Source organism: Dromaius novaehollandiae, chromosome 1 (genome assembly GCF_036370855.1).
Source record: "Dromaius novaehollandiae isolate bDroNov1 chromosome 1, bDroNov1.hap1, whole genome shotgun sequence".
In the NCBI taxonomy this organism is placed as follows: domain Eukaryota; kingdom Metazoa; phylum Chordata; class Aves; order Casuariiformes; family Dromaiidae; genus Dromaius; species Dromaius novaehollandiae.
The window spans coordinates 188,145,841-188,161,969 of NC_088098.1; the positions used below are offsets into that span (position 1 = coordinate 188,145,841).

Genomic DNA, 16,129 nt, shown 5'->3' on the forward strand with positions numbered 1-16,129 from the left:
AAGTTTTGGGAGACATTTTATTAATGTACAGTTTTATTAGCGATGTACAATAGACATTCTAGTTCTCCATGTGTTTCGTCTCCTTGAAGCATAGTAAATGCTTGTTCATATACAAAACCACACAATGCTTTCTTATAAGGACCAGAAATCATGAAAGTCTAAGTGCTACAGTATATTTTGTAGTGATTAAACATGTTGTCCAGAAGAGTAACCAGCCACTTCAGAGAAGCACTTCTGAAAATGTTTCTGGGCAAGTTCAAATGCACCTGTTCATAAATAATGATTGGTTTGCTCAAGTCCATTATACTGCTAAGTACAACTGTCTCCAATATAAAATACCGTTTCAATATATTTCTCCACATGGACAACTAGAGTCTTGTCATATTTATTTTTAACCAAGGCTAATATAAATTTACAAGTAAAGTAACTTTAGAATTCATTCAGAATAATTATTTTTCAACCAGAAGCTTTGCTTTGGACAATGTAGCAGTATATTGCAAGTGACATTCTGCAGCAGAAGCTGGAGGCTTGCAAACAGCAACTAAGGACTAAATATCAGCAATACACACTTTTACAAGAATTCTGACCATTCTGAATGTTAACATTAAAGATCAGGTACTTTAAGTTTGTGCGCCTGTCAAACAATTTAAACCTCCACACAGAAAAAAGATATCCCACAGAACACAGTATTTCAGAGAACATATTAGACAGCGGCATGACATTTCTCAGATCAAATTGGCAACTGAAATTTAACATCCACCTGAGCTTGTTTTGCTAGGCTTACTATTTCAGAGAGTTTAACCACCTGGAAAAGAGAAAACAAAGGCTTCATTTTAAAACACTCCTAAGTTAACCGACTTGGACCAGATAATCATTTTAAACAAAGTAGTACCAGAGAATAAGATTCTTGGTGTTTAAAAACAACAACCACCACCACAACACACTGACCTAGTCCAGTGCTTCTTAACCACCTTCAATTATAGAATTAGCCAAGCCTTTTGGAAAACTAGCCAACCCTTTTGGAAAACAAAACATCTCACACAGTTATACAATGTCTGGTTCTCAATCTACAACCAAGCAAATATCAAGCTAAATGCTGCAAGTTTACCACTTTATCTACCATGCTGTTGGAGGGCAAGGGAGGTGGGGGAAGGCTGCAGGGTTGCCTATTTAAAAGGGATTTTAGATATCTAGGATCTTTTCCTCCTGTAAGTTTTTGTTACAAGCACTTCTGGACCATACTTCGATACCTTACAGAATCTCAACTCCTCTTGCATAACTAGTTAAAACTTGTGTGGATTAATTCCTGCATAGAATCAAATATTACAATTGAGCAAGAGGATCATTTGGAAAGAGAAGACTCAGAACTATAAGTTTCCCCATGATACAAAATCCACTAGTCCGCTTCTATTTTTTTTGCAGATCAATCGCCTTTTTTGTTGTTACACATTTGTAATATGTTTCCTTCTCCACATTACCTAACTTTAAAAGCATCTAAAATCCTAGTTAACCAAAATCATTTATGAACATCTATTGAATATTTAGGTCAAGAAAGAAAGGAAAAAAAAAAAAGAAAGCTTTTAACATCTCCGGTTATAATCACTGCTTGGAATGCTCAACTCATTATGCTGATTCTATTTGTTTATCCCGCTCATTCCATCATCTTACATAAAGCTGTTTAAGGAATTACCTATGTACAACATACAAATACAACTGTAACCGTTTCAAAAAAGGCCTCTGCAGATAATTTAAGATTACAAAACCAGTTCAAACTCCACTTGCATGGCCCAACGCATTTAATTGCCAGAACATCAGCAGCTTTAAGAGACGCATTACATAGATGCAGTATAGCACAGAGATCCATACATGCTGTTAAGGAAGCTTTCTGTTGACTAAATAAAAGCTTGATCAGCCTAGCAGGACTTTACACTATTCTCTAAAATGGGAGGACATACTGTCAGGACAAGCAGATTCTTCCTCCAAGTCATCCACAGCTGCTTCTGGAGCTTCAGCCCCAGGAAGCAAAACAACAAGTAACCTGCCTGTATATATAACTATCTGATGAGGCAACAGGGCAATCAAATATGTATGGCCTTAACTACGCACACTGAAATATAGTGCTCTATCAAAGGAAATGTTACCTCGTATTGTTCAGCAATCTAGATTTAAGTATTTTCTTCCAATTTATAAAACTAAATTCTTACCCATTCCCTGCCAAGGAGGATGACTGATCTGGCAGTTTACCTGGCCTTTTTTTTTTTTTTTTTTAAACAAACCTATTTTTTAACCTTTCTTTTTGGTGTGTGTGGGGGGGGGGGATATTAAAGTCCCAAATACAGAAACCTTTGGAATGTTATAGCTTCTGATTACACAGTTCTTTGCTTTATAAATGTTGTATCTATTAATTCGTAAAACATTTGCTTCAAGGCCTTGATCATAGCTGACACTGTGATTTATCCTAGGATACTTTTAGTTGACTGAAAGGAGTTTCACTTTTGAATATTATGTAACAGATGCTGTGTTCTGAATGTAAACGGCTCTCTTACCATTTTAGCAGCTTCATCCAAGTCATCACAGGCAAGGATTTTGAGGCTGCTAGCTGTTATTAAAGCTTTGGCATCATCAACCCGTGTACCTTAAGAAACAGATAAAAATGCAACTCTTACTGAACAGCGTACTACTACTACCACAGTATGCACATATACCTAGCGAACTCATTTCAAAAGTAAGCTGGTGGATAAAACTAGAATACAACTACTTCAGTAGTTATAAGAATAGGAAATCTCTATTAAAGTTGTCAGTCTAACTCCTAAATTCTAGGTTTGCCTTATTTTTCCATAGTCTTCAACTTGCCAGGCAACTTGCTATGCAAAATATAAGCTTAAGAATATCTGTCAGTACAGACAGAAATACACTTACCACCCACTGAAGAATACTCACCTTGCAACCGTACCACAATAGGTATTTTTAGGTCCAAATCCTTTACTGCCATAACGATACCTTGTGCAATCACATCACATCGCATAATGCCACCAAAAATATTTACCAGAATAGCCAGTACCTACAGAAAAAATGACAATATTCAAATTAAAAATGGTCGGAGGCATAACAGATAAAAGTAGCACTCAGCCTTTCAACTTGGGGAAAATTCAGGTTCTAGAAGTGCAATGAGGGCCTCCACTCAAGAAAGCGAACATTGTGTTCTAGAGAACAGCAGGAGCAAAAGTAGAGTTCACATCCAGCAGGACATTTACTTCAGGAAAACACTTTTGCAAAAACGCCTCTCCCTGGAAATTTCCACATTTGTCCTTCAAATCAGCATGAGATGCAGGCAATAGCCACTTCCCTTACACAGAATACAAGCTGTAAGTAATTACTTTAAAAGAAACAAACATTTTCTGTACTAACCCACCACTGCCCATTACTAGTCAGGCTCTGAAGTCATGCTCAGAATATTCCAAAGAGAGCTGCTTTCCTTCAAGCAAATCAAACAGATAAAACCTCAGCAATTAAAGCTATTTAACTACTCAGTTTGTCAACAGTTTAATCTTCCCCTTTCTAACATTATCCAAGCAGAGGTATTTTCCACACTAGTCCCTGAACATACTGAAGAAACCACCATGAAGAACACAGAAAATACACAGAACTCATATGCAAGACATTGTTTATATAGTTTACATCAAAAGCTAGCATGTTTAGAGGTAAGACATCTGGACTACTTTTCATTCAGAAGGACCAAGTCTGAGCTTAAGGAAAAGACTTTTCCTACTTAAGTGGTAGAACAGAGGGGTGAAAAGATTGTAGTCAGTGGGTGAAATGTGGAAAAAAGTAGGAGCAAAAAAATGGACAGCCTTAGAACACAGAATAAACTTAACAAAACAAGACATTGTGCAGTTGGCCAACAGCAGCTTGCCATTTTCTTGCAATTAGACTGGCTCATCTGTGTCACATTGCTCTTGCTCCTGCTCCAGAGGGGTAGCAGCAATCTAGACTGGCACATACGAGGCTTCTCCAAACAATCCCTGAACCACACCCAGGTGGAATCCAGTCCATGCCACCAGCAGGCTGTACTGCTGTTTTACCCTCAGCACCAGGATCACAGCTAGTCACCTTTTTGATAAAAGAGTAAGCAGCTGAAGACAGACAGAAAGGAAGAGATAGTAGGAATTGTGCTTGAACAGCATCTCATGAGTCAGCAGACAATGTGGCATTGCAAGAATTTGTCTTCCAAATCATCAATCCCCATCTTTTTCCTCCTTTTTTCTTCTTGCTTGAGGACCATCTTCCTTTTCCCTCAGGTGTTCTGTGCCTGTGTCCCTTACTTTCTCCTCAGTTTGCTGAAAACAGGTGAAGTAAGAACACTCTAGGAAAGCATGTTAGACCAACCCTGCATTTAATAAGAATCTTTCCAAAGGGAAAGAAACTAAGCACTGCCCTTGTGCACACAACAAGCAGACTATTTGTTTCTGGCACCTTCCTTGAAAGGAGAGCAAGAGCTGCACTAAATTCTGGTGCAAAAGTAACATACCATTAACAGTTCCTGCAAGGCACTCCCACCCTGTTACCCCCTTTTTTGCTTGTTTTTAAGAAGTCCCACACTGACATCCAGTTCCCGTTTCGAATAGTCAACTCTTACGTAGACAATCAAGCAAGTCTTCCCATTATCTTTCTGGGATGGTAAAGTTCTTCCCCTGGTTACAACCAATTTATTATTCTAATAATGTTCAAGCATCTCTGGGAAATTTTGAATAAGACAAAGCATTAATGGCATTCCAAGCCCACTGTGAAGTTATTTTATCTTATATTATCATATAATTAGTACCTTAGAATCTTATTGTTTGTGTACAGCACAGAATATCCACCCTGCAACTCCATGTGCAAATCAGATCCAGCTGCAAAACAAGCACCCAAGCCCAAAAAAAAGAATGGTAATCCATCTGAATAGTGGTTTCTGCTTAAATAGCAGGTGGAGGAAATTTCAGACTCAAAAGGATTTCTGGGAAAGATTCAAATACAGCTGTCACTTCAATGGGGGAGACTGAGGGGGACACAAATGGCCTACTTGATATTCAACAAAAGAATTTCTTTCAAAAAGGAGAGAAAAAACTTCAAAACATTTTCAAGCCTTCTTCATCTGTGTCAAGATTTAGCTAACATCTCCATTTTCTTCCCTTCTTAACTTTATGCTTGTAAAACCTGTTTTCTAAAGAGCACGTACTAAGCATTACATTTTAAAGCATAGCTTGTTTTTCCATCATATAGAACCTTAATATGGTAACTCTTCCCTCACCTTTTTATCAGAGGTAATAAGTTTAAAGGCTTCTGTTACTTGCTGCACTGTAGCACCCCCACCAACATCAAGGAAGTTTGCTGGAGTTCCTCCATGGAGTTTAATTATATCCATCGTGGCCATGGCTAAACCAGCACCATTGACTATAAGAAAATAAAGACAACATTTAGGAATTCAGTTTATAAATCTATTAAAAGTCATTTAACATTCATTAAATACCTAAACAGCCTATGTTTCCATCTAATCCTATATAGTTGAGATCGGCTTTTGCTGCATCCCTGTCTCTCTGATCTTCCTGTGTCCAATCTTGCATATCAAAGATCTTCTTCTGACGATAGGCTGAATTACTGTCAAAATTTATCTTTGCATCCATACACATAACTGAAAGGAAAGAAGAAAAAAAAAATCAACATGTCATTTAATGCCATTGCTACTAAAAGAATAAGTCAATTGTTACATGAACATGTTAAGAGTGTGTGAAGTCAAACTTGGTGGCTAGCTCATGCAGTGCAAACTTCAGTTTTGCTGAAACGACACATTTCACAGTACGTTAGACTGCCAGATGCTCTCCAGTTACCCACACAGATAACCAGTTAAGTCCCTTTAACTGCACAAACAGCAAAAATAACCATTTTTCTTCAGACATGCTAAAAAGAAAGAACTCCACAACAAGCTGTTTGATAAATCTGGGCAAATTATTCTTAAATAGTCAGCATCAGATTAATCCCTACAGAAGGCCTTTTTTGGGTTTGGGGTTTTCTTTTTTCTATTTTTCTTTTTTTTTTTAAACCCCTCTTAGATTTCTGCTTCTAGATTAAATATATACAGAGTGACACAGAGAGATTGTGCGCACGCGCGTGCACACATAACAGAAAAAGCTAGCCGAGCTGGAAGGAAAGGTGTCAGAAAAACACACACACACAGTTTCACTTAAATATAGCAGCTGAAATGGAAAATCTAGAGTATTCTTTACATCAGAACACAGTTATTGAGGACAAGGGAGAATTCCCCAACTTCCTCTGGCTTAGCCAACTTCAGAATATTAACCACAGATTCATTGATGCATGTATCTCAGTCTTTGGTACAATGTCCTCTTCAACATAACTCTTGTACATGTACTAAACCATCTATACAAAACTAGTATCTACACAGCAAAAATTAGTATTGGAACTCTGCTCTCTTACAACATTATATTGTGTTTCAAGGACAATACTAATTACTCTTTTTCTGTCTGTACAAATGAAATGTCATTTCCACTCCTCACTACAGATGATATAAAAACAACAAAACAAGAGAAACAAAGGTGAGATACTGCTCCATATGGTTCTAAAGCTCTGCCAATGAGGATTCAATTAAATGAATATGCTACTCTTGGTAGAATGACTTAAAAAAACATAGTAAAGGTGGAGTAATTGTAAACTTGGACAAAGGAGCCACATTCACAATCAAATTTAAAATTGTTATTCCTGAATTCAAGTAAAAACATTCTCCACAGATTTTTTTGTTGTTGAAAGGGGAATTTGCTGTGATGGGTTATTAACTAACTTCTCTACAACTCGGTATGCTAAAAACCTGATAAAAATCAAGAGATCACTTGAACACCTGTTGTCCTTAAAATACATTGTCAAAGTTAGTCATTCTGCTGCATGAGTAGTAAAGGCAAGAGTTTTTTAGGAGTTGCTGCTATTCTGGCTACCTTTTCAGTACCAACTGCCAGCACCCAAGAGAGCTCAAGTTTCAAATCATGAACTTTGAGAAGACCCAGTTTTCAGGAATGCCTTATGCTGGGTACCCAAACAGAAGATGTGGCTTAAAAGCTACTTAAAGTTCAGATGATACTTAGCAGCTAGGAGTAGATACCTACTATGCTTAGATTCCCAGATTCATTTGCTATATCAAAATACAAAGAGAAGAAACATTACCAACTCCTGATGCATCTTCCACCATAGGGTTTATTTCTATCATGGTAGCATCGTATTTCAGAAAAAGACTATATAATTTGATCATATTTTCGGCTGCTTCATCCACCAGATTAGGAGGAAATCCCATTTTCTGGGCAAGCTGAAAGTAGAAGAACGGTTATCTGTTAACTGATGTTCAGGTTTTGATTTACAGTTACAAATTAGGAATCTCCCAGTTTAGCTATTATTTCAGTGTCAACAGAATTTGTAGAAGAAGAACTTCTCCTGTCTTCCAGGAAGTAACTCACTCCCAGGTTTGAAAAGATTGTTTTTAATATTAAAGACTGCACTTATCCAAAAAGAGAGACAGTAAAATTAGAGATAAGATCAGCATTATATACCTTTACAAATTTACATAAAACACTGCCGTGCAGAGTTAGATTTATATTAACTATCACACCAAAAATATTTAAATAACTAGTGCAAACAGTTTAAAGGGTCAGAAAGGGTTTAAGACAACTCAGTAGACGCAATGAATGTACCCTTTATAAAATTTAGAAGCAGCAATCCCATCCTCACTAATGTGTACTTTTCCACATTAACAATTACCCTAACAGCTTGCTCCTTTTTTATGCCTTCTACTATGTCAATGGGTTCCTTAATTATCGCATCAGGATTCTCTGCAGCAACATCTTCAATATTAACACCACCCTGAGAACTGCCTATCAGCACAGGGCCCTAGAACAAGAAGGAAAAAAAAAAGCGTAAATAATTTTATACCATATCATTGAAACTTAGTTCTTCCCATAAGATGCCTCACAACAATAAAACTGTGTTGTTAGTTGGAAAGCCTGGATTTGGACAATTTACTTGTATGTTATTACTGAAGAGAATGTTACTATCTTTTCTATTCAATACATCTATACAAACCCCTTTAATAATACTTTCCAAATAGTAAGGTGTATCTTGGGTCCAATTTCTTCTAACAAGACTGTTTTTAAATTTTGATGGAAAGATTCAAACTAGTAGTCATGTGTTTTATCTTCTAGTTTAACCTATCACCAGAGAAGGAACAACCTTATTTCCCCCTTCTCCGCTCATGCCTACACAAACACACATCGAAGCCAAGGCATTCATTCATTCACCCTGTCATGCTCCAGCTCCAAGGACAAATCTAGATTCACACAACCTAGTGCAAAGTTACTACAGACTATTCCTATTCATTAGGATCATAAGGCTCACTAACTATAGCCATCGCTGAAAATAAATCAAAGAGTTCTGACAAAACAGCACTCAATTATTCCATAATAGAAGAAGTCAGATAGCTGAAACTGACAACATTCTTAGCAGAGAAAAAACAAAAAAGCTTGTCTCCATCTCAGCAGAAGCATCAAGGACTCAATACCATGATATCTGAAAATCTCTCCCTGAGGGAACAGTCCTCCAGCTTACAGTCAAGATATATTCACTTGTGTCATCTTAACTACCTTCTCTCATCACCAGCCATGCATGGATTATGACAGCTGGCATATTAAGGCAGCATTTCCTATTAGCACAGGTTTTAAACATTAAACAGCCTTATAGCTGTTGACAGTTAATTGCAGAAAGTGTGATGGTGGTTCACAGAATGCCTAACAACCACACCACTCCCCTCCCATCACCATCCTTCCAAACAGAAACATGTAGATGGTGAATTATCCTACATCAAGCAGCAAGGTTCAGCACAACATTTCAGGATATTCACATCCTGAACACAGTCAGAAAGCTACAAGCATGATATAAAAATAATTCAACTCATCATTTGGTACAGTTAACCAAAGTGAACAGTTTTGCTTAAGACATAAGAAGTCTTGTTCCATTGATGAATAGCACTTGAGACACCAAGTTCCACTTTCAACCGGCTATTCATATAGGTCTTTTTCCCTCTTAATTGAAGAGGCTTGAAGCAACAGAAATACACAATGTACGTTACTCAGCTTTCACATTTCCTTCTTTTGAAAGGTATTTCCTTATCCTCATCCTAAACAAGTTATAGAAATTATAAGCACATCTAAAAACAAGAAATAAAAACTGAACAGTAAAAATAAGGAACATCCCTATCAAAAAACAATAACCTCCGCAATTATCAATATACATTAATACTTTTTTTTTAAATACAATAGCAAGAGCAAGTCAGGGAAATATATTTGTGTTCTCTCCCTAATTTGCTTAAATCAGTTAAGTAATTTTTTTTCCATAAGTATGCTTGCTTGAATAGCACAAAATTTCAGATTACAAAATCCAATCATTTGCAGTATTTTATTGCCACCTTGTGGTAAGTCTGGCATGGATACTGTAACATTTTGATCTTCCCAGCTTTTATACAGTATGACAGAATACAGGTGCCCAAGTCTCTTCACTGTACTAAAACCCAAGAAATACAATACTTACTTATTGGAAAGAATGCTATGAAGGAAGAGGAAGGAACAAACAATATTTAACTTCTAATTTTGTAAATAAACAAGAGAAGACTAGTCTCCTTATTAATCCACACAAAATTATTTCATACTCATGGCAGAGATACTCCTCTTTAAACTACAAAGAGCTATGCCTCCATAAACTCTTAAGCATCTAGGTAGACTAACCTCAGTTTGTAGGGCTTCAGAAGACAAAGTTCCAAGATCTGCTTTACCATGGCTTTAGTAAAGTTATTTAGCAATTTGTTCTCTTTGCTTGCTAACAGAACAGATTACATACTGACATGTTTCAGGAACAGTTTTGCACCGCAGCCTGAAATCTACATACCCACTATACAGAACCTAAGAACATGAAAGACTATGGCTTTCCTCATCCGGAAGCTCTGAAGACAGACCTCCAGGCCCAAATCTCCTCACCAGTATCTGAGGAGTATTAGCTTAAGAAAGCTACCAGCACTTCCAGAATTATGAGGGATACGCCTGTACCTCTCCAGCAATCTCTGCACACTGGGGGACCAGGATACCTGATTTATCCAGAACTATTGGCTTTTACTTATCCCGTTCCTCACACACTTAAAGAGTCTGCAAGTGTGCATGCGTGTGGAGAGCTGTATTTTTAAATTAAACTCTAGTATAACCACATGGTAGATAAGCATAAACTTTAAAAACAAAATGGAAACAACCGCCTCTTTCCACTCATCACCCCCTGCAGTCATGCAACTCTGAATTTCAGTTGGGGCTATCAACACTCATTTATTTTTCCTTAAATTTAAATTGTAGCAGAACACTTAAAACATTCAAAATGCTAAGGCAATCATATAATCAGAGATACTGGCAAAGGAAGTTCAGCTCATGCATATTTCTGAGTTTCAGATACAAGTGACCCCTACAGTGAACAGTATTTTTTTTAATTCAGCTATAGCAAGTTAATTGAGTTCTATTTCTAGGATTACTCACTTGAAATGACCTTTCCATTGTTATGGCAAAATAGTATTCTCTCCTGGGATATCTGCGCTCACAGATAAACACTTGATTGCATATCCTGCCCTTTTCTCCTGTCTGCTTGGTAAACAACTTCTTTCCAATCATTCTGGAGGAGATATCTTTTGCTTCTTCTGGACTAGAATACAAGAAGCTCAGAATGTGACAAAGAAACCACTGGAAAAACAGAAGTAGCATTAAAAAAATCTTACCTAGTTTTGTTATTTTTAAGCTTAATAATTAAAACATTGGTATTAAACTAATCAACAGCTTCAACTCATTCTTAGCATAAAATTTTGAAGTTTTTCCACTTGGTTGGATAATTTAGACGTGACTTACGAAAAAACTATTTTCACTCCTCCTTTGAGACCACCTTCAAATGTTCCTTTTCCTCTACCACCAGCTAAAACCTGTGCTTTTACCACAAGGTCCTTTGAACCTAGAATGAAAGAAAACCCACAATTTGACATCTGTGACTCCTAAAACAATTTGCCCCAGGCAGAACAAAAAAGGCTCTTTTTCATTTTATTCCCTCCTCCCCAGATTCAAAACACAAATACGTAAATCAAAAATTGTATCATAACTCACATAGGTTATCCTGAAAATCTCAAACCATCCACAGACTGCAGCTTTAGGCTGTTCTGTGAACAAACCTTGGTGAGTTACTATCCAAAAAACATCTTTCATTTAAACACAACTTATCTTCTACATATGCACACACACAACATTTGGAGGCACATGACTTTTGAGTATTAGCATGAAATGGAGGGAAATACTTTCTTCTCTGTGATGAGATTCAAAAAAGACATTTGCTCCCCTGCTCACAGGGGATCTATCTAGAAACCTGCACAAGGATTTGAAATTACTCAAATATTTAAGACTCAAAATATTCACAGCATTATTTAATTTACTATTTTGAGCTTTCCATAGAAGTTTTACATCGGAGAAAGACTCAGAATTTACATACTCAGCAATCAAGACCAAGAAATTCAAATTACAGACACCCTTAGGAATTTGAGAAGAGAGGGTCTTATTTCTCCACCCTACTTTTCATCTCCTACACTAAGTCTAGAATGCAAAAGCTGCTTCTACAGAGAAGTTTTCACGAAGTCTTAAATTCATCCACAAGTACCTTCTTCGTAGGGTTTATTCCTCCCAGCAATAAATACCAAAACATGAACAAGTTCGAACCAGATGCCAACTAAAATTCTGATGAGATCTGACCTGAAACTTTATGTTCAGTTCTGGGCATGATCATAAAAGTAATCTTCAACTGGAAGGAATGGTTACTGAGACAAGCAGTGAACTGAAGAGTTTCTCTTACAAGAAGGGACTAAAAGAGCCTGGCACTTCTTTTAATCTACCAAAGGAGACTGAAGCAGGAACCTGATTACTGTCACTAAGCATACCTGGCAAAGGACAGAATAAAAAGAGGAAAAAAACTTCTACAAGTATATCAGTACACTCTATTTCATGCTATATGTCAGCTGAAAACAAACACCACCCACCAAGTGAAGTCAATTTAAAAAAAAAGATAAAAGAGGAAACATGCTTCTCTACATAGATGATAGTAGAAGGCACGAGAAAAAGACATGGATGCAGAATCAGGAGATTCAAAAAGGAATTAGAAAAATTCTTGGACAACAGCTCCATAAGCATATGCTAAAAAGAGTAGGCAGAGATGTTGCCTCTAATATTCCTAATACAATTATGGATGCTGGGGTTACATAAGGGGTATGGACTGCAGGAAATAACCAGGCTCACATTCTCCCTGAATAGCATGTTCTTTTGCCACTGGGAGAGACAGAATACTGGGCAGGATGCACCACCGGCCTGATCCTACAGGATCAAGCAAGTTAAAAGCAATCAAACTTCAAAGATGTAGCTGAAATTAAATTAAAGGTATCATGACCTGAAATAACCATAACTTGACCCACACAAAAAGCTCATTATGTAATAAACATTTTTTCCTATAGCTCCTATTCAAAGTGGCCCTAAACCCACAGATGACAGAAATGCTTGGTCACACACCTCATCTGCAGTGTAACAACTGCAGCACTACCACACAATCTGACGCTGTCGTTCCCACAGTAGAGAAAACTGTTGCTATACAGCAGCCCTACAAAATTTGGAAAGCATAAACTTACACTATTTTCAACTTAGTGTGAATAGTTGTGCCCTTCCCATTTTATTTACACTGCTTTGAAATACTGCTAGGCTTCTACTTAGATGAAAAAAATAGCAGTTCCTGCACAGAAGCAGGCATCCACATAAGAAGTTACAACAGTTTAGCACTACTCTAACATGACACCTGTCCTGCTTCCTGTCCTCAGCCTTTCACTCCAGTTTACTTACTTATACCAGCACAAGCACGCATGCGATCATATCTTCAAGAATATCAGAAAAAGTAATCACTTAAAGCAAAAGCTAATCTAGCAGGCTTCCACAAGCCTGTGCAACCTGTGATAGCATACGCACAAGGACAAAGAAGTGCACAGGCCAGAAAGCTGGACTGCTGATTTCAGCAGTGGTGGGAAAGGATAAAGCTTTGGCATTAACCCTGGGCACTAGATCAAATCAACAAACTTTTCCATACAGCTAAAGTCTCAGGCAGGCAAGCTACAGGGGCAAATAAGCTACAGATGCAACACAAAACTCAGAAGGCCTTTGTTAAGAACAATAACATTTCCATATTAATAAGAGTTAGTGCTAAAAGCATACATAAATAAAACAGACTGAAAAGAATCGGAAAGCATTCAGAAAATTAAAGTAGACACCAATGAGAAGAACAAGTGCCTGAAATCAGTAAAACACTGAGTTAGCATCTGTTCAGGACAACCAAATCTATATAGTACAGATTTCATCTATAGCAATGGTTTATTAACTAGACAACAAAAGAGAGGAAATGCATCCAGGAAACAGCCTGATTTTATTTCAAGCAATATTGGTATTTTTTGATTGGAAGGAATAATTTCTGAATTCACGACCTGAGCTTTCAAATTAGCAAAAAGGCACCTTCTCCTTACACACATCGATCTAAGAAGCACAACACAATCTTTTAAGTTTACCTCCGAGGCAAGAAGGATTGTTGTTCTGTTATATCTCTGACATCATCTCTGCAAGTAGAAAGTCTGATGGTTAGGACCATGACACTCTCATAAGTATATAAGACTAATGTGTGCTGATAAAACAGGCAATAGGTTTGTGTAAAAAAACAAAATATTAAGAGGCAGAGATAGGTTAATAGCACAAGTGTCAATCAAGTCCTCAAGTGCCATTCAACCGCAAACTTAAGGGTCTCTTTGTTTTGCTCCTAGGGTATCTTCTGCCTCATTAATTCTGTATTTAAAAGCTTTTAGTTCCAGAAAGAATTTTTATTCAATTGCAATGCAAACCAATCTTTTCTTGTTGCAGAGATATAATAAAAATTCTAAGTTTGGACAATATCATTGTATCTATTGGAATGAAGGGAGGAAAAGACGGGCTTGGCAACTAACAACGCATTATTAACAAAAGTCTCACCATAAACAGCATGCCAACCCTTACTCTGAATACACAGGCAGAGAATCTCTTAGGAGCATACTGGCTGTGTTTTGTTTTGGAAATAAATAATAACTATTTAGAACTGAACTTGAAAGTTTCAGATGCTGGAAAAAAATGTGCTAGATGAATCATTACATGCAAACCAAAAGTATGATTACTGAGATAATTATATGCCAGGAATCTTCATACTTTCACTGAAGAAATCATACCAGACAGAAGAGGGAACAAGATGTTTCATGCCTATTACAAAATATTATTTTCTACATAAATGCATTCTTCTGCCATTAATTAAATAATTGCATCAAAGTTTTCATCAACATGCAAGTCAGGTTTGTTTTGGCAATAGCTTAAGTCAAGCAATTAAAATACAGCAGTCAAAATTTGAATCTGCTGGTTAGATGAGTTATTTGAATTAATGAATTATTATCAATATGCTTTGATATTAGGACTTCAAAGGAGTGAAGTGTTATGCAGGCAAGCAAAGGCTGAAGCAAAATGTAACCTTCAGATGTCAAAAAACAGTGTTTACCAGAAATGTAGTAAATTCTGACTTCCTAGACTGCTACTGCTGGTTATCTAGATACTTTGCTCAGGTAAGTAGAAACATACTTGAAAAAGACTACTTCGCATCCTTAACAAATCTGATCACTACAGCAGATTTATTTGAACACTTTCCACGATCAGGGACCTCTGCACAAGTTTGTCTCTTAGAACACCATCCATGTTCTATAATGTCTGAATAAACTCCTCTGTCTAGAGTTTCAGATTCTAAAGACAATCTAAAAGACAATCAGCTAACACATGCAAGAAGATAATTCCCAAACAAGGAAAATTGATAATGGTGAAACAACTAAGAAGTACTAGAAGCAACAAATTAGATGTGAGCTTTCAGTGTGACACAGAAAGAAAAATAAATAAATAATGACAGACTACCAAGGAAGGTGTGGCACACTGAGGAGAGAACAACGCGAGCTTCTGGGCAACTCTGCCTGGTATACCAAATCTTTTGAAGCGCAAATAAAGAAAAAGCTCGTACTTCACCTAACAGAATCATTACACACATTTTAGTAAACTCTGGTTTCTGACTAAATCAAGCCTGAGATCAACAAATTGATTTATAAATCTACACATGCTATTCATTATTTTTTTTAATGGGTACAGAGTGTACATTTAGGCAATAGACAGAAAAAGGATAAAAACACTCAAGAGAATTTAAAGCTCTTAAGAGCCAGATCTATTAATTATGGAACTGTCTGCAGGAACACAGCCAAGCCTATTACTTGAGTCGTTTTGTAGAATATTAACAAAAAGAGATCACTCCTTATAAACTACACTGATAAGTAGATTGACTAGATCTTTTAAACTGCAGTAGCAAGAGCAGCAGTAGAGAGGATTCCATTGCTTTAAGTTGCCTTTCAAAAACTGATTTAGAAAAGTGCAAGAATGTTATGCGCCCAGTTTCACAATGCTTATTCTATACAGCTTATTTTATTTACCAATATTTGAAAGTCAGCCATGAACATGAAGGTCTAGGACTTATATCTTAAAATCCTACAACACTGCCAGAATATCAAAGATGCTTCAAGACATTAATCACCTCAGAAGTCCTACCTCTCAAATCATCAGGAGTCACTCCCTTCTGCCCAAACAACTGTTACTAGAGGAAGGTGTCAGGAGGCATCAAGACTTCATTTACAGGGATACATATACCTGTCATAGGTGCTGTGTCAACAAACAGTTGAACAGGCAATACCATAAGCCTGTAGTTTCAAAGAGCGTGTTCTTGCTGAGCTATGTGCTATCACACTAATGAAGCAGCTGTTCTTCAAGCAATAGTCGTGGGGTTTATTAGTCATGTTCTTGATAGCAAATGCCTATCACCTCCTAAATCAGCACCAGTCATTACAAGTGTTAGCTAGAATGCACAGATAGGCTGACAGGAAACCATAAACTTTGAG

The 16,129-nt window shown here is 37.0% G+C and overlaps 1 protein-coding gene across 1 annotated transcript in view; it reads right to left on the reverse strand.

The window, feature by feature from the left end:
- SUCLA2 (succinate-CoA ligase ADP-forming subunit beta) overlaps positions 1-16,129 on the reverse strand; it is a 22,064-nt gene continuing 5,935 nt past the window's right edge. The window contains exons 3-11 of the mRNA XM_026108421.2: positions 10,968-11,067; positions 10,605-10,767; positions 7,801-7,929; positions 7,213-7,351; positions 5,510-5,671; positions 5,291-5,433; positions 2,941-3,061; positions 2,547-2,635; positions 1-805 (exon numbers count right to left, since the gene is read on the reverse strand). Coding sequence (XP_025964206.1) covers positions 731-805; positions 2,547-2,635; positions 2,941-3,061; positions 5,291-5,433; positions 5,510-5,671; positions 7,213-7,351; positions 7,801-7,929; positions 10,605-10,767; positions 10,968-11,067 — 1,121 coding nt within the window. The 3' untranslated portion in view covers positions 1-730. The remainder of the gene's footprint in view (positions 806-2,546; positions 2,636-2,940; positions 3,062-5,290; positions 5,434-5,509; positions 5,672-7,212; positions 7,352-7,800; positions 7,930-10,604; positions 10,768-10,967; positions 11,068-16,129) is intronic.